Raw genomic sequence first — 17,081 nt, forward strand, 5'->3', positions numbered from 1 at the left:
GGCCCCCAGGATTGTGGTCAAGAAGCCCGTGGTCAGTCGTAACAGATTTTGGGACATTGTGTGCAAACGAATTGGCAATATGAAACGAATAATGGCAGCTCTGAATATTGCGAAGAAGTCAGTGTCAGTGTCTTAGATTAACAGAACAGGGAAGGCTCAGGCTAGTTCTGAGTATATTGGGTGGAATTAAGGGGTAACACAGGTGAGGTCTGCAATCTTTCGACTGCTCGAAAGAATCGGACATTGGGGGAAGGAAGGGGGGAACGCATACATGGTAGACTAGCAAGGATTCTGGCATCTAACTGAAACAAACTTGCTTGACTTGGTTACTGCACAGTAACAGGCGCTGAGAGAAGTGGACCGGAACGTTCAGTACTAGCGCCTGAGCTTCCTAGACTAAGTGGCATCGTGCAACATCTCAGCTTGTGGGACGGTGGAGTGCATATCCCCATGGGGAGACGTGTAGGATAGCACCATAGCGTAACAATGAGAATCTGAAAGCGTCGATCATGAGCCAAAGATCGTTAAAGCCTGGGATTGTGGAGAGAGGGGAATTGGTGCTGCAAGAAAAGAAGTGCTGTGGAAGGAGTAGTTGAGAGACAAGTCGTGCTGTGGGGAGTCGACGTGGGGACGGCAGCGGCAAGCGATGGGGATGTGGGTGTCTATGGGGACTAGGTGCCAGGCGGATCAGGCAACTGGGAACTGTAGGACACTGAGCGCGGTTATGGTCCAGTGGACTAACTAGGCCTCCTATGAACAATTCTAGTGTGGATGCTGGTGTCTCTAAGGGAAGTTTGGGCCAGACTCCTTCCCACGTAAAGCCTTCATTTATCTATACATGACCCAAGTCGCAAACCAAGCCTCTATATGATCATATGGTCTCCAGGACCTGACGCCAAAAATGCTAGACAGGAAAAAGCCACGCTGTACATGCGAATCAAATACCACCTAGTGGCAGAGAGTGATCCACTGATCAATGATCTCCTCCATATCATACGCAATGCCCCACTGGGAGAACATGCAGCGGAACAACTTCTGCAGCGAGTTCATCTCATACAACAAATTGCGCACCGCTCCCATGCCAGGAGGTGAGTCAGTCCGTCCCTCCTCGACGAAGCGTCGCGTTTCAGAACCAGTCGAGGGGCGAATGTTCTCGCATCCAAGGTTCAGATCAGAGCGCGAAAGGAGGGCATCCTGCCAGACAATCGTACGTGGAAGATGAATATTTGCCACACCAGCAAGAGAGAAGACAACGTATATCGTCGTGGCCGAGAATAAGGAGCTTGGCATATGGATAACATGGGCCCTGCCTCGGGGGAGTTGTTCGACAATATCTTGAATCGCAATAGCGTGCAGCAAGGCACGACGCGCATCCTCAGTATTGACCCATTTGGTCATGTCGAACCCAGGCTTGATAGCCCGAGACCCCCCAGAAACATGTTGGGGGATGTCATAGCGAGAACAGACATGCCTGCAAAGAACCGTGGAGTTGATCATAGTGTCGAGACATATAGTATGCCAACGCAGAAGAACCTCAAGACGCTCTGGTGCAGATAGATGGATACTCATGGTAATAGTTTCATGTACTTGAGCCAATGCTCTCCGGACATCAGAGCGGCCGGGAACCCCCACGGCAGCAAGATCACTTTCATCTGAATCCGAAACAAGAGACTGTAGACCTTCTAGGACAACGCGTAATGCAAAGGCAGAAAATTGGAAGTCTAGGGGTCGAAAGCTTCCAATGGGAGGGAAGAGGGAACGGAACACCAACCGGAAGGATGGCTGTTCCACCTTCTGAGTGCGCATGACAGCGATCCATTCATCGACATTACCGGCATCGAAGGCAGCTTCACTGTTGGGAAGATGCAAAGGGTTGGCAACATGCCGGGTCGATGCACTATCACCAGACATCTGCGCAACGAGGCCATCTAATATATGATATGCGAGTAACGCGCGTTGTTGAATCTCTCGGGCTGCCCATGTGCGCCACTTGTACTCCTTTTCTGTGCTGGACGCCGATGGAAAAGGGACATTCTCAATTGGAAAGGGATCGGCATCCAGCATCCCACAGTGTCTTGCCCAAAGGAAGCCGAGCGGGCGGAAGACTTGACTTGTTGTGCGGATAACGCGGTTCTACAAGAGGTAACTGATTAGGGATGGTGAAATCATAGACGTCACACGACAACTCACCTTCGACAGAGCACCGTATATCTGGCCAAGAAGAGCTGTGATGAGGAGTTGTACACCCTTACAGGCATCATAAGGGCCTCGGTGTGTGATCAACGATTGCCACTAGACGAATGTAAGCATATCGGTATCAGAGCGGGCGTCACCATACTTACAGATGTTGCAATAGCAGTATGTGCTAAGCGCCATAGAGCCTCCCCCTTAGCTACAGAATCTTTCGGTCCCAGGTATAACGACCCCAATGCCATAGCATTGAGAAGGAGAGGATGGGTACACTCGCGGAACACGAAAGTTGCTCGATGTAGTACTGGAAACGTGGGGATAAACCGCACGAAGAACATATGCAGACATTCATCTAAGAAGACTGATGTTATCGATGTCGCTTTGACTGCAGCTGTGACACTTGATGACTAGTAATTTTAAGAAGATCAGTAACGGGTGGCAAGACCAAGAAGCCTGAGGGAAACTCACCGAACTCGTCACCATCTCAGTAACGTCACGTACGGCCTGGTGGCTTCCACCTGAGGGAATAGTGCCTATTGACGACCCTCTATCGTCGAACGAATTCGGTGACCCAAAATTCATACCATTGACATCTTGCACAACAGGCGGGAAGGGCAGAGCACCCAAGGGCATCTGCCACTGGTCGGTTGCATCGGATGACATGATACTTTGGAATAAATCCTCTGAGTCGGGCCAAATCAGGGCAAAGTCGAGATCGGAGGCTGCATGCTGCAGACTCGGATGCTGCTCAGCCTGGGACGTCTCCCATGCCTGACTGGGTGCTGCGGCAGAATCTATGGGTGGTGCTGGGGCACGACTCGCATCCCAAGGCAGAGCATCCAAAGATGTCGTCTGCGGAGGAACGTGTACGGATGACTGCTGCACTTGAGCTTGTTTGGCGTTGGCCGCGCGGGTGTGCAGCTTTTCGTGGCGGGTCAGAGCGTCCTGACGGGCAAAAGGTCGCCGACATTCTTTGCAGATGAATGGCTTCGACCCCGTATCTTAGGCGCGGCAAGTTAGCCATCATGACTTGCATCAATGACCTCCCAGAAGTTACTAGGGTAGAATGCAGTGGCGATCACTCCTGCTCAAGGAAAGGAAATCAACAATGGCGGTAGGCTTACGACAACGTTCATGTCTCTACAAGCCAGCATTAGCGATGTCTCCACACCGTGGGATTGGCACTAGGGGCAAGTTACCCTCAAATGTTCTGCCTTAGAAAAGCCCTTTTGGCAAACGCGGCAGATCAGTGTCTTGACCGCCGATGTGGTTGTGGTAGGGGATGATGTGGTGGTTTGTGGCATGGCGACTAGGGGAGCCATAAAAATAGATAGATCTAGATCCAGTTGATTTCAACACTAATAATGACACATAACCCATCCACGTTACCCAGCTAGCAAGAGTCGAAGCAAGGGCCAGCCAGCTAGCCAGACACCACGATAAAGTGGTGATAACGAGGGATAAGCCAAATAAGATACCGACTGGGGGGGGAAGGGGGGGAGGATAGAAGGGGGTCTTCGTGGAGAAGGAGGGAACTGTCAACATTGGAGAGGAGGAGCCCGGCCTGAGTTGTGGGGCAGAAAAAGTGGTGGCAACGCTGTTGCCTTGGCTCTTGGCACGTGGACGTCACAGAACCGTATCGATACACGGCGGCCGGGGTTATTTGCTTTGTAAATACCTTGAAGTCTGTAAGTTCCTTACGTGTCACGCCCGGCACTTGATAGCGGCTCTGGGAGATGGACTAAAGAGTGGAGAGAAAGGACTTGGGTCGTTATTGACTCCACTGACTCGCTCCTTACTCCAGACCCCGTGTCTAGTGTCTACGTATCTACGGAGTAGTGTGGGTAATTTGCACCCATCTGTTCTTGACTAGCAGTAGCACAACTGTAGTCCGTAGCAGACGCGTCCTAAACACTCTTTCCCACAAACTGATCAATCACAGCTTGTTTTGCCCCTTACATCTGCATAAGGAAGCTTGTATGGCGTAATAGGTAGATACTAATGTTTGATAGTTCACTCACCCCAGGCAGACATGAAGGCCTGGTTACACGGTGATCATCATCATCACACACTGAGATCTGCCCGAGCAATTATCGTCCGCAGATAGCTTGACGCCGGCTGCTTAGTCGGTATTTTGTTCAACTCGGCAAAGTTGGCGCCGAATCTGGTCAGCGGAATAACCGAGATTTGAAGGCGAAACATTGGTCTACCATGTCTCGTCCCCGAAAGGGCCGCATCCACTCCAAAGAGTTAACCCGGCGCCGACATGGCCGAATGGGTCGCTACTAGAACCATTCTGGATTCCAAATCCTCTAGGTCCTCCGTAGTCGGGCCCTCGGCTATATTGCTTCTGGCGGCGATACACTCCCTTTGGCTTGGTCCGGCCAATGGGCGGATTTTGCGCTATCCTCGATGACAGAACACCGTGACGGTGACCATTATTGCTTTCGTGACTGGACTGTGCCGTAGGGAATCCTCCGCATCTTCCCCACGAGTTGCCCCAACAGTACGCGGGACTCACGAGACTCGTCACTGCCAGGTTTGAACATCCCCCAGGAAGGGTACCACCAACGCCCCCCAGTGATAGGTCAATCCCCCAGTGAGCGTGGAACCCACCCTCTGCCCCCCGGTTAGGAATATTTTGTGTGAACCGATTAGTTGCATAGGGAGGCACGGCTCTTCCCTCTTAGGCATCACTTTGGGTTCCTCCCATCTCCTCCTTCTCTCTGTCATTCTTCCCCTTCCATTTCAGGCTCTTGAGAGAACCTCCATTTCTCAGATATCTTGAGTGTGTCGTTAAGTCTCAGAAAGAATCGCCACAACAAGCCCACCACTTCAGGGTTTTTCTTTTCACGATATGCATGGGGCCATGGAGATGCATCCGTCCCGGACGGACGTGGATGCCCAGACTCCTGCAAAGGAAGATGTCGACTTTGTAGAGAGTACAGAAGCAGGCATCCCATCGACATATGGCGACATCGTGTCTTCTCGCCTTTCCAAGGCACACCGTGACTATTTGATGGAACGTCATGGAACGCTGGAACTCGATCCTATTCCCAGCATGGATCCTGCAGATCCTTACAATTGGCCGTCGTGGAAGGTGAGTGTTGTTGGGATATCTTTCTGTGGAGCGTAAAAGTTTTCGTGGACAAGGGACCATGCTAACGGCCTTGTCTTCCCACGCGGATTAGAAAATTGCAAATCTTCTCCTAGTAGCGTTTCATGCGTGCATGGGCACTTTTGCAGCTGCAGGAATCATCCCGGCTTATGAAACGTATGGTCTCTTGGAGCCTTCGTATTGTTTTCGGTTACTGACATCGAGACCAGAATTGCGACTGAGTTCAATGTTTCGATTAATGACGCGAGTTATTTGACCTCCATCCAGATTGCAGTGCTGGGTGTAGCACCTATATTCTGGAAACCGTTGTCCAACCGCTGGGGACGCCGTCCTATCTTCCTCCTTTCCTTAATCTGCAGTCTCGTCTGTAACGTAGGATGTGCGAAAAGCACTAGTTATGCGTCCACAGCCGTCTGTCGGGCTTTGCAAGCTTTCTTCATTTCCCCTGCCTCAGGTAAGATGCAACTTCCATTCTCTCATGACAATAAGTGCTAATGGCCAGAAGCGATCGGAAGTGCGGTGGTAATGGAGACCACGTTCAAGAAGGACCGAGCACGGTACATGGGTATATGGACGCTATTGATTACGCTGGGAATCCCCAGCGGGCCCTTCATCTTTGGCTTCGTTACATATCGGGTGGGCTACCAATGGATTTACTGGATCTTGGCAATCGTAGGTGTTCCCATGGTCCCAATCGGATTACTGGTGCAACGAAGAGTCTTTCGCTGACCGAAATCCAACATACAGATCAATGGTGTCCAGTTCATCTTGTATCTCTTTTTGGGTCCGGAGACCCGGTATATTGGAGGCGACCATAACCCCGAGCAACCCGCTTGGGTACGGGAGTATGCTCAGCTCCGACGCATTGACCCTACACCCCTGTCGTTCAAGGAGTTTTTCAGACCCCTGGGCATGGTCACGCATCCTTGTGTTGCCATTCCCACTGCCGCATACGCCATGGTGTTCTGTCTGGGCAACGTAATGACGACCGTGGAGATCCCCAATCTGCTGCAGACCAAGTTCGATCTGAATGCTGAACAGCTGGGACTTCAGTTCCTGGGTCCTATCATCGGATCTCTCTTAGGTGAGCAGCTTGGTGGTGTGTTGTCGGATCGCTGGATGAATCTGCGTGCAAAGAAAATCCGCCGCAAGCCAGAACCCGAACACCGCCTGTGGCTCAGTTACATCGGCTTTGTTCTGTGCATTGTAGGCCTGATTGTATTCCTTGTCTGCACCCAGGAGTCGACGGAGGGTCACTGGAACATAAGGCCGGTCGTCGGCATCGCCATCTGCGCTGGTGGCAATCAGATTGTAACCACTGTTCTTGTCACGTATGCAGTGGACTGTTACCACAAGGAAGCAGGCAGCGTCGGAGTATACATCACGTTTGTCCGACAAATCTGGGGATTCCTCGGTCCGTTCTGGTAAGTATTGTGTGCATCTCTTCTTGGTCACAAATGGCAAGCGCTAATCGGTATCGTTCAGGTTCCCATCCATGTTCACGAACGTTGGTATAGCACCAAGTGCTGGCATTTGTGCGGCGCTCGTTGCGGGCGTCAGTATTATTCCGACTATGGTCGTGCACTGGCAAGGACGAGGCTGGCGTCCGTCCATTGAAGAATAAATCGATGACACGAATCCCCTTTGATTATCGTTTGCATTCTTCCTCCTTTCAATTCCAACTTTGCGTATGTTTTTCGTTTCGAAGACGATTTGGCGTGTTGCTTTCGGAGACGAACTTGGCGAGCCTAGAAAGAACTCCTAGACGTTAGATATAGATGGCGAGTATGTATATAGACGCATAACGATTAGAGCGCACAGCAGCGAAGCAAACAAAGACACAATGAATAAATCAATCCTTGATCGAAGTGAACAAGAACTGAGTATAAAGTAAAAGAAATTTAGCAATAGGAGTATAGTATAGTATAGAAGTATAGTAAAAGACCTCAAGCGAAAGGGGAAAAAGAAAAAAGAAACCTTCAGACCCAAGGGATAAAGACTTTATCCCTACCAGGTCCCGCCGTAGTTATATACTCCCTCCGAAAAGCTCGGAGGTAGATACTAGGGATGGATGAATGGAACTAAACCCACATTTGACAAAGAAAAATTCGACCTGAGATTTTAATTAGTCTAGTAGCCAACCATTTCGATGGATCACAGCGATTTTATTCCAGAGCTGCCAAACGATTCGCCCCGAAAAATGGCCCGTCCGATATCATCAAACCATACTATCGGCAAAGCGAAGGGGGAATTGATACGGATGGTAGTGGTGTGTTGCTGCGCTGCTAGTGTCAGGCCACGCTTACTCCGTGCAGTTAGTGTTGCGCGGCTGCCCGATCGGCTGGCCCGACTGCCAACTCTCGGGAAGAATTCACGGCCTTCGGTTCGCGACCTACTCGTTTCCGGGAGACTTGCACGGGATTGATTGTACATAGTATGAAGATTACCGCGGTTTCTTATTATCAACTTTTTTATTTCAATCCGCTTTTTATTCTTCTTGTTTGTGTAGAGAGAGACTTGTACATCTTCTCATCATACTACTGATCTACAAGCTGTCTCGAATGCAGAACAAGCATGCAGCAAGGTTACTTCCGGAAGTTAACCACAAAACTCCGGTTCGGACTGATCATTTGCAGCGTTCGGCTTAGTAGCGGAATAGATTTATTCCGATAGGATAAGGTATTATCCTCTCCTGCAGATGTTGACTGATTGTGTTTGGCTACGCGGGCTATGTTGAATCGGCAATTCGTGGTCCGGTTTGGCTGTGGTTTCGATTCTTCAGTTCAGGTTTCGTTTATCCATCCATGGAGTGATGGAATTGAAGGGATGGGTAAGAAGTTACACGGTGAAGAGGACTAACTTCGTAGTTATTATTTGAATTATGGCAATTGCTTTCAGGACGGTTTTTCTAGGTGATTTAGAATTGCTAAGTAGTTTAGTGCCTGAGGTTCTTAAAACTCTGGCGTGATGATTTCAGGCATATTTCTTCCTCCTTGTCAGCTAGCTGCCTTGTTCTTCTCCCTTGCTTCCTGTCTTATTCCGGCCTGCAGCAGCTGCCATGCATGTGCTGTGTCACGTGTACTGGGTAAAAAGCTTGAAAGTGGCTGTTTGTGGGGATTTTAGTCAGCGTGGGGTGTGGATGTGGGTGGTTTGCCTCCCACCCTCGTTCTGTTGAGTTTGTTGTCATCCTTGGAGGAATATTGCGACAATGTGATGGCTCCTTGCATCATAGGGCATGTCGCCCAGCTTATACAAACATAGGTGGCTTATGCGCGTATGTATTGGAACAATGAACCTGTTCATTGGTATCCGTACAGTATATACATCTCTATGCTATTCTTGTAGTATGTCTCAACATAATCCGTAAATCCCCACCGTCTCATAGTACCATTATCATGTTCATGCCTGGTTCTCAATCTTTGTGATAAGGGTGCCAACATGAGGCTGCAGCTCAACGGCGAACTCGTCACCGTGCTTGAAGAACTCCTTGGGGTTCTTGGCGGCGCCAACACCGGGGGGAGTACCGGTGAGGATAATAGTACCGGCAGGCAGGGTGGTGCCCTGGGACAGGAAGCTGACGAGCTGGGGCACGCTGAAGATCAGGTCACTGTTCGGAGTCGCTAGTTAGTTTTATTTCTTCATGCGCGCCATCAAAGAATATGTAGAAGACATACGTCAAGGGGCAGTCCTGAAGGACCTTGCCGTTCTTCGATCCGCGAATGTGGAACTTGCTAGCATCGGGGATCTGGGCGGCGGAAACGAGGACAGGACCTGGAAGTTTCATTTATTAGCACAAAACGCAATATCACTTTAGTAATGGAGGCGAGCTATACCGATCGGGCAGGAGGTATCGAATCCCTTGGAGAAGCACCATTGGCTCTGGTTCATCTGGTAGGTGCGGCTAGAAATATCGTTGGCCGCGGTATATCCAAGCACGTAGTCCAAGGCCTCCTCCTCGCTGACATCCTTCGCATCGCGACCAATCACAATGACCATCTCCGACTCGTAGTCACCCGTGTTGTCGATCTGGGTGAGCTTGGGCAGAATGGTCGGGGCGGGCCAGGGGTCAGACAGAGCTGTCGAGGGCTTCATGAAAAGAGTGGGAACATCGGGGATAGACAGCTTCATCTCAGCGGCGTGGGAGACATACTGCGCGATCGGTCAGTATCTTGTTCACCCGATAGGCGACCATGCTGTGGTCAACGTTTACCTACGTTCAATCCAATGCATCTGATGGAGCCGACTTCGCTCTGCGCCAGAGGCGAAAGAACGCGCTCAATGGTCTCGGTCGAGTCGGTCTTCTGGCCGGGGTTGAGGACGGAGCTCCCGGAGAAGGGGTGCACAGCGACATCCTTGCCCTGGTAGACAGCCAATCCAACATCCACTGCGGCATCGACGGGCTCACCGATCAGAACCTTGGAAGGGTTCGACTTGGGGATGAAGCGCACGAGGCCTGGTTTGCGTTAGCAACAGAGCTGCAGAAGCAAGGTCGTGTCCACATACGCGAGAAGGTAGATGCGACCTTAGACATGATGAGTTTTTGTTTAGAAAAAGGAGGAATAGATGGACAACAGAGATACAAGACGGCTAACAGGGATCAATTGAGGCGATCTCCTTTTGAAATACTTTGCACGGGATATTTCTACCCCGATATCGTCGCGGGGAGCAGTTCTGGTGGCCGGCCGCGAAGCTCAGGCGTGCGGGGTGGGAGGGAATCAAAGTGGGAGGTGGGAACCCATCCGTTTCCCAGCAGCCAGTCCGCATTCGACTTCTATCGCAGGAACCAAACACTGGCTTCCACCTCCACCACTTGATTTCATACGCTTTGGATCTCCGGGCCTCGGGCGAAAGCCGGCGGCGAATACGCTAAACAGCCCACTTCCCCACGACAACGTGGGGATGTCGCCCGCGGGTTGTTGTGCCGGTTGAACTGCGAAATCGCATGCTCTCCGTTTAAAAGCGAACAGTGTCGCAATTGTCGAGTCTGATTCAAGTCGTTCAGAAAACTCCTCTGCACAAAATTTGTCACAATGTCTGCCCCCAAGGGACCTTTCAAGCTCGTCACTGTCAACACCGCTCCCGAGAGAGCTAAGCGCCTCATCGGACGGGTTGCTGATGCCCTTTCGGACCGTTACACCATTATCCACATTGACAACTGCGAGAGTGAGTGCCTGTGGCTTTGAAGGCCTTATACAGGTCATCATGATGGGCGATACTGACAGCGTTTGCGAACAGAGATCGAGGAAGTCGAGACCAAGGTCAAGCAGCACATGCCCGATGTCTTGGTAAGTTCCATCTTCATTTGAGCTTCTCTACAATGCGGGGTAAAGCGTCTACTGCCGTGATGGCTCGTGTTTAACTTCCTCTGCAGTTCAGCGCCTCCATGTGGTCCGCCGAGCAGGCCAACGAGATCCACTCCATTGCCCGGTCGATCAAGCCCGACATCAAGCTGCACGCTATCCCCGAGGGTCTCCAGGTCGAGCGCGGCCCCGACGCCATTGTTGAATACCTCTGCGAGAAGGTCCCTCCTCTTCTGGACGCTTAAATATGAGGTGTCAGTGTACCAATTCTAGGAATAAGCGGGGGATATATTCTGGTGGATATGACGACGATATCTATGTCTTGTATATACATTTACTTCGATGAAGCTCCCGGAATAGACGATTTACGATTTTCAATGTTTAATGTACGAATATAGATCTACACTAGAGTGTGCGTTCAGGCCTGGCAAGTATAGATGTAGTGCAACCGAGCTGTCTCAGAGCCTTCTGTGAACGTCAGCTGAACTCTTGCAACGTCGAAGTAACGAAGTCAAGCTGGCGCATGCAGTGTGGGGAACGGATTTCGTCAAATGCTGTTCCGACTTCCCAAGAATCGACATAGTGTTCATCCCTCTTCGCAGGCATCAGTAGGCACTAGGTAAGTTCGTCCGGATTTATCTCCCCGGCTATTTTCGAATCGTACGATCATTTCGAGGCCTAAGCGTAAGTAGTAGGCTATTGCAGAAAGACTCCGAATTATATCCGAAGACAAAGAGTAAACAAAAATCCATACTACTTGAGCTCGGGCGACTGGGCAAAAAATAATGATGATGCAAATAGTACTACTAGTCGTTATCGATATATATTCTGGAGATTTGAACCGAGATCAGATAAGATCCTGGCAATTCCTCAAGCCCCTACAATCCTCTCCCATGAATCCCCCATCATCAATTCAATGCCAGCAGTACAACGCAGCACAAACAAAACCACCTCCTAAACAAAAGCAAACGTCAATTCATCTCCGACATATATACCCCTGTCAAGCCAAGCCACCCGGATATTGCTCCAAGCATGACAATCCCATTAAGCCGACGGGACAACGGCAAAAACCACCTGCCAGCTGCTTAGTCATATCCCCGAGGCAGCTGCTGATCTTCAATGCTTAAATGCACCAAACTCAAGATAAGGCCCGCACAAATCCAACGAAGCCTCAAATCAATCGCATTCTTCAGATAGCATCATCATCATAATCACAATCGTCACTCATAATTATGCTCCAACCAATCCGTACATCCCTCCGAAGCGCCGCTCAAGGCGCCCGCTTATTCTCCACATCACGAGGCCTCCGAACAGACCTGTCCTACCAGGTGTTTGGCCCCGAGAAAGCTGATGTGATTGATCGGAGTCCTATCATCTTCCTTCATGGACTTTTTGGCTCGAAGCAGAATAACCGCGGTATTAGCAAGTATGTATTTTTACCTCTTCATCCAATTGTCCCAGAGGACAAACATTCGGTAAATGAGAAGGCATTAACTGTCATACAGAGCATTGGCACGTGATCTGAGGCGTGAGATCTTCACAGTGGTGTGTAATATATGAAAGAAACTATAATCAAGATAATGATTGCATGTGTTGATGCATTCTATCTTGATCTCTAGGACCTCCGCAACCATGGCCAATCCTTCCACGCAAAAGAACACAACTACTCCGTCATGGCCGAAGACGTGATCAAATTCCTCCAGCAGCTGAAGCTAGAGAAAGCTGTGTTGATCGGTCACTCCATGTACGTCATGCCATACCACATATGTCTCTGTTTTCTCACCATATACCTGCAAAATCACAGTGGAAGCTGTCAACCAATCAAGCTAAACTAACGCTTCTAACGGATAATAACAGGGGCGCTAAAGCCGCCATGACAGTTGCACTTGATTCACCCAAACTAGTCTCGGCCCTTGTGCCGGTCGACAACGCTCCCGTGAATGCACCCCTGAAGAGCGACTTCGGTCTCTACGTTCGTGGCATGCAGCATGTCGAGGCTGCAAATGTGACCAAGCAGTCTGAAGCTGATGAGATTCTCAAGGGATATGAGCAGGTGAGTACAGTACAACTAAGAACAGCTTCTTTACTTTACAAGGAGATGCACACTACTGTAAACGAGTAATACTCGCTCAGATTGACTAAAATGGATCTAATGCAGTCCCTCCCCATCCGCCAATTCCTCCTCACCAACCTGGTCCGCTCGACAGAAGACCAAACCATGAAGTTCCGTGTCCCGCTCTCCGTCCTCGGCGAAGCTATCCCCGGTATGGCTGATTTCCCGTACCGGGAGCCGGGATCTGTCTCGTACGATGGTCCTACGCTGTTTGTGAGGGGCACGAAGAGCAGATATGTGAGCGATGAGTCTGTGCCGACGATCAAGAAGTTCTTCCCCAATGCCCGCATAGCGGATGTGGAGGCGGGGCATTGGTTGATTTCCGAGAATCCGGAGGGGTTCAGGCAAGGTGAGTAGCTAGTATTCGATCTTACTGTTCTGATTGAGTAGAACGGGTTGCTGACAAATATGCTCTTGCTTGATAGCTGTTCTTAAGTTTCTTCAGGAAGCTCCTTGATTTGCTGCTACAGTCATGCTTGGTTTGATGAATGTATGGATGTATAGACAGACAAGACAGAACTGACTCAGACTTCACTTGTACATTCTCGGTTATGTGCAGGTCCCATTCTTCCCCACTGGCCTCCTTGACCCTTTTGAAAGGAAAAAAGAAAAAAAAAAATGAGAAGCATCGAACAGAAGAAAGTAAGAGAGGCCTGGGCGTACATCGCCCAGGACCACAAAGACAGAATGGGAAGGAAATAAAAAAAAAAAAAGAAATATAAGCAGGGGATATCCAGCGGAAAACCAACTTTTCTTTTTGTTTTCAGACTAACGACTGATTCATAACATTCGTAATCTCGTAATGTGTGCTGCTTCAAAAGACTCCCTCCAGGGGGTTAACTGTCAGCCTCAGCTATACACCCACAACCCCCTATCAGTCAATCGTTATGACGTTGTCTGCTGCCTGCGCTCCTTTGTTCTTCTGCAACTTCCGCTTCTTCTGTTTCTTTTTGCGGTTCCTCCTTTCGGTTGATAGCGCGGCGTCTCCTCCCGCAGCAGAGCCCGCAGCATTGGAAGTTGGTGATTCAGCTCGGGATAAGCTAGAACGCTCTTCGTCGGACGCATTATTAGATACGATAGGCCGTTTTCTCTTTTTCTCTTTTAAAGCTCGCGCTGGGGTCGTTTCACCGATGCTCATAAACCTGGCGACCTCAGCATCCTGCTCGTTCACCTCTTCCTCATGTTTCATTGCGCTAGTATTGGCATCTTGCTGAGGAGGTGCTTCCAGTCGTGGTGGTTGCTGGCTGCTCTCGACCAATTTAACTAGGCCATCAACCCGTTCAGTTAGACCTGTAAGATTCCTCGACGTGGAGCCTTCGAGTTGCTTATGTTCTTCGACAACACTCTGATACTTCTCGAGTGTGGAGGTCTCAAGTTGGCAGACGCGGTCAAGCACTGCTTTGAGCTCATCTGGACAGGCTTTCAACACCTTCAAGTCGTCTTCATTGCTCGATTGGATCTCACAAAGTTTCTTTGCTAGGTCTTCTTGAGCTTCAACAAGAGCCATGAGCTGGTCGTGTTCCTTTTGGGTTTCGACGAGTCTCCCAGCCAACGTTTTCTGTTCTTCAGTCAATGACGTAAGTTGGCTCCGGATGTTTTCCTGCTGAGAATCGGAAAAACGCTCAAGTAACCTTTTCTGTTCATCAGCCAAAGCCCTGATCTGATCTTGCAAGCCCTTCTCCTTTTCAGTGAAATTTCTTGCCAGGATTTCCTGCTTTTTGGCCAGGTCCTTTGATTGATCTCTCCAATCGTCATTCTGCAAGTTGCTGAGACTCTCCATCAGCTCCTCCTGTTTCACGGCTAGGGCTCGGACTTGATCCGGTAGGTTATTGACCGTCTGAAGCTCAGAACATATTTTCTCCAGTTCCGTTTGCTTTTCGGCAATGGTGTGAAGCTGCATGTGCAAGTTGTTCCTGCTTGTTGTGAGGTCGTCGTGGAGTAGTTGGTCCTTTGCCTCCCGCGACTCCACGTATCCGTCGAGTCTGCCCGTATGCTCGTCAATCTTGGCCGCCAGAGATGTCAGATCGTTCTGCATTTGTCGCAGATCATCAGCGGTGAGCCAACGGTCCTGATTCTGAGCGGTGAGCCGCTCCCAGACGGGGGCGAGCGATTGGGATAGATTCGTTTGTTGGGTCCTCAAGCGATTCACTTCCTCCATTCGCAAAGCCATATCTTTCTGTGTCTGTTCCATCAAATTCATCTGATGCACGTGCAGGCGCTCCGTTATCGCTTTCAATGGCGGAATGTCCCGCTCAAACCATGCCCTAATGAGGGATATTTGTTCTGTCAGTTGCGCTGTTGATGGGTACATCTCTTGCATAGCCACTACCATGTGTTTCACAATGGTATCAGTGGATAGATTGTTGTACCGAGTTTCGATGGAATGTAATGCAACCCTCAAAGTTTCAACCATATTTTGCATGTTCATAAGTCCGGACGCAAGACCTTGGATGTGCGCCTGAACCCCAGCGGGGTTTGCTACTGCTTGAGCTTGGCTCAAGCCCTTCAGCTCCTCGCTAACTCGGGCATAATCGCTCCTGATCTGCTCGAATTCCTGGGCGCCTCTGTCCCACACCTTTTTGAGATCCTCTATTTCCTTGAACTGGAAGTCATCTTTCATCTGTTGTATTGCTTGCAGTCCTTGGAGCTGATCTTCCATTTGTTTAATGCGTCGCTCGTGTTGTCCAGAGAGTTCACCTTCCAGCTTCTGCAATCGGGACGCCAGTTCGTCGGACATGACCGATGGCTTAGGCGCAGGATCTACAGCCGGGGAAGGGAGCTGGGTATTCTTCTCTTCAACTGAAGTCAAGCGTGCAGCAAGAGATGTCAACGACCGCGTATTCTCCATGCTCTGGGTGTCATGTTGCTGGCGATGATCATCCAGGCTCTTGCTCATATTATTTAAATAATCAGAGCACTCCCGCTGGGACTTTTGCAAGACTTCAATCTGGTTGGTCAAGTCTGAGGCCTGTTGCTTCAACTCGTCCATCTGTGTCTTGGAAGCAGCCGACTCAGTTTCTTGCTTCTTTGATGCCAACAAGATTTCCAGCTCCGAGGTTATCTTGGTAACACGCTCAGCATTCTCTCTGACAAGTTTCGCGTGATTTGAGGTAGCCCTGTCAAGCGAGCTGATTTTATCTTGCAGGGTTCTGACTGAGCTGACTTTATCCTGCACTGCCGCCATCTTGGATTCGAGGTTGATGTTATAATCATTCAGTCTTTTGATGTCCTTCTGCGCAGTGCCCAGCCCGTTCCTCGCAAATTGTACCTCATTTTGTAGTTGATTTACCCTGTCGTCGGTTCTCGGGGGTTCCAATGACATAATCGAACTAAATCTGGCTTTTAGAGTATTCTCCAGCTCTCTGTAGCTGATGGCATGCTTCCGGAGGGCGTCATCGATCCGTGCAAGATCAGCGTCTTCATCGTTCTGCGACTGTTGGAAAAAGGCCGTAGTAGACGGAAAACTAGAATGAACTCTAGCTTTCCTAAGCAGGGCATCAGTGGCCTCTCTCTTCTTTTTGAGTCTCTCCTGTTCGGACTTGCTGTTGGCAGCAATCACGGCGGCTTGTACCAGGTCGGAGATTCCACGTATAAATTGATCGGCAGTGGCATTTTGGGCATCGACGGGCGAGGAGCTTGCGACCGAATGAGAACCAGGTCTAAAGCGCGTAGGGGATGCGCTTGAAGAAGCATCCACAGAGGGAGGTCGATTCAGGGGCGGCCTGGCTAAGGGCCTGGCGAGACGGGGGTCACGCGTGGTACCGGCGTCTGTATCCATATCACGACGTCACAAAGTTCAGTTGGCCTGACAATCAAATCCAATTATTTGACAACATTCCCATGTGCCTTGCGTAACGTAGATGAAGGAAGCCAGAAGGGGACGATTAAATAGGGGGTGGGAGGAGGGGCTTGGGGTAAGACAAGTACACAATAGATAGAAAAGGTAAATGTGATTGATTGAATTCAAGCCCCAAATGGAAAATTGCCTACATTAGCGGAACAAGTGGGAATGAAGACGGCGCGATGGCAACCGCGACATTGGCCAGACAACGGAAGATAGAGAGGGTCGGCAGGTTTGATCAAGGTGCATATCATTCTCCTTTCTTAAATATATATACTTCAAGTGAAGGTGAATGTGCAGCTGTCAATGAGGGACAAACGGAGAATTCCTGGCGCAATCAAACCAACCCCGTTTGCGCTTAAAACACACGCGCCGGCAGAAAAAAGGTCAATAGTTCATTTTGCCGGGCGGCCTGAAAGGCGGCTTCCCGACCAGCAGCTCTTTCGCCTGCTCTTCCACTCCGCGCTCTCTCAGGCTGGTCAAACATCTCCATTTTTGGCTGCTTCCTTGACTCCCGTG

The 17,081-nt window shown here is 50.0% G+C and overlaps 6 protein-coding genes across 6 annotated transcripts; 3 read left to right on the forward strand and 3 right to left on the reverse strand.

Annotated features, from left to right (window-relative positions):
* Window positions 1–948: 948 nt before the first annotated feature.
* On the reverse strand, window positions 949–3,494 carry ASPBRDRAFT_193592 (C2H2 type zinc finger domain protein; the record flags this gene model as incomplete). The annotated part of the gene is made up of 6 exons (XM_067620642.1): window positions 949–2,133; window positions 2,191–2,292; window positions 2,343–2,597; window positions 2,659–3,191; window positions 3,315–3,330; window positions 3,390–3,494. The coding sequence occupies 6 exons, from the start codon at window positions 3,492–3,494 to the stop codon at window positions 949–951; spliced, it is 2,196 nt and encodes a 731-aa protein (XP_067482151.1).
* A 1,553-nt stretch (window positions 3,495–5,047) lies between these two features.
* On the forward strand, window positions 5,048–6,932 carry ASPBRDRAFT_73154 (putative MFS transporter; the record flags this gene model as incomplete). The annotated part of the gene is made up of 6 exons (XM_067629203.1): window positions 5,048–5,290; window positions 5,382–5,464; window positions 5,518–5,762; window positions 5,814–5,980; window positions 6,056–6,732; window positions 6,794–6,932. 6 exons carry the CDS (start codon window positions 5,048–5,050, stop codon window positions 6,930–6,932), a joined length of 1,554 nt encoding a protein of 517 aa, XP_067482152.1.
* Window positions 6,933–8,588: 1,656 nt separating this feature from the next.
* On the reverse strand, window positions 8,589–9,961 carry ASPBRDRAFT_466186 (fumarylacetoacetate hydrolase family protein). The gene is made up of 5 exons (XM_067625676.1): window positions 9,812–9,961; window positions 9,523–9,761; window positions 9,142–9,457; window positions 8,983–9,079; window positions 8,589–8,915 (listed from the first exon to the last, which is right to left on the reverse strand). The coding sequence occupies exons 1-5, from the start codon at window positions 9,837–9,839 to the stop codon at window positions 8,708–8,710; spliced, it is 888 nt and encodes a 295-aa protein (XP_067482153.1). The 5' UTR covers window positions 9,840–9,961; the 3' UTR covers window positions 8,589–8,707.
* Window positions 9,962–9,967: 6 nt separating this feature from the next.
* Window positions 9,968–10,978, forward strand: ASPBRDRAFT_40139 (uncharacterized protein). Its single transcript, XM_067624286.1, has 3 exons — window positions 9,968–10,471; window positions 10,544–10,593; window positions 10,680–10,978. The coding sequence occupies exons 1-3, from the start codon at window positions 10,339–10,341 to the stop codon at window positions 10,851–10,853; spliced, it is 357 nt and encodes a 118-aa protein (XP_067482154.1). The 5' UTR covers window positions 9,968–10,338; the 3' UTR covers window positions 10,854–10,978.
* Window positions 10,979–11,840: 862 nt separating this feature from the next.
* On the forward strand, window positions 11,841–13,178 carry ASPBRDRAFT_52890 (putative alpha/beta hydrolase; the record flags this gene model as incomplete). The annotated part of the gene is made up of 6 exons (XM_067626966.1): window positions 11,841–12,034; window positions 12,114–12,153; window positions 12,228–12,352; window positions 12,466–12,661; window positions 12,767–13,070; window positions 13,147–13,178. The coding sequence occupies 6 exons, from the start codon at window positions 11,841–11,843 to the stop codon at window positions 13,176–13,178; spliced, it is 891 nt and encodes a 296-aa protein (XP_067482155.1).
* Window positions 13,179–13,352: 174 nt separating this feature from the next.
* Window positions 13,353–16,718, reverse strand: ASPBRDRAFT_40141 (uncharacterized protein). Its single transcript, XM_067624288.1, has one exon. The coding sequence runs from the start codon at window positions 16,497–16,499 to the stop codon at window positions 13,596–13,598; it is 2,904 nt and encodes a 967-aa protein (XP_067482156.1). The 5' UTR covers window positions 16,500–16,718; the 3' UTR covers window positions 13,353–13,595.
* Window positions 16,719–17,081: the final 363 nt, after the last annotated feature.

This window comes from Aspergillus brasiliensis (genome assembly GCF_001889945.1).
Source record: "Aspergillus brasiliensis CBS 101740 unplaced genomic scaffold ASPBRscaffold_3, whole genome shotgun sequence".
Classification (NCBI taxonomy): Eukaryota; Fungi; Ascomycota; class Eurotiomycetes; order Eurotiales; family Aspergillaceae; genus Aspergillus; species Aspergillus brasiliensis.

Excerpts from the sequence above, each read along its gene's own strand:
- ASPBRDRAFT_466186 (XM_067625676.1), bottom strand. The coding sequence starts at position 9,839 with ATGTCTAAGGTCGCATCTACCTTCTCGC. Across the intron at positions 9,762-9,811 it reads GGTCGCATCTACCTTCTCGC|GCCTCGTGCGCTTCATCCCC; the intron begins GTATGTGGACAC and ends AACGCAAACCAG. Across the intron at positions 9,080-9,141 it reads CGATACCTCCTGCCCGATCG|GTCCTGTCCTCGTTTCCGCC; the intron begins GTATAGCTCGCC and ends TGAAACTTCCAG.
- ASPBRDRAFT_40139 (XM_067624286.1), top strand. The coding sequence starts at position 10,339 with ATGTCTGCCCCCAAGGGACCTTTCAAGCTCGTCACTGTCAACACCGCT. Across the intron at positions 10,472-10,543 it reads CCACATTGACAACTGCGAGA|AGATCGAGGAAGTCGAGACC; the intron begins GTGAGTGCCTGT and ends GTTTGCGAACAG. Across the intron at positions 10,594-10,679 it reads AGCACATGCCCGATGTCTTG|TTCAGCGCCTCCATGTGGTC; the intron begins GTAAGTTCCATC and ends CTTCCTCTGCAG.
- ASPBRDRAFT_40141 (XM_067624288.1), bottom strand. The coding sequence starts at position 16,499 with ATGGATACAGACGCCGGTACCACGCGTGACCCCCGTCTCGCCAGGCCC.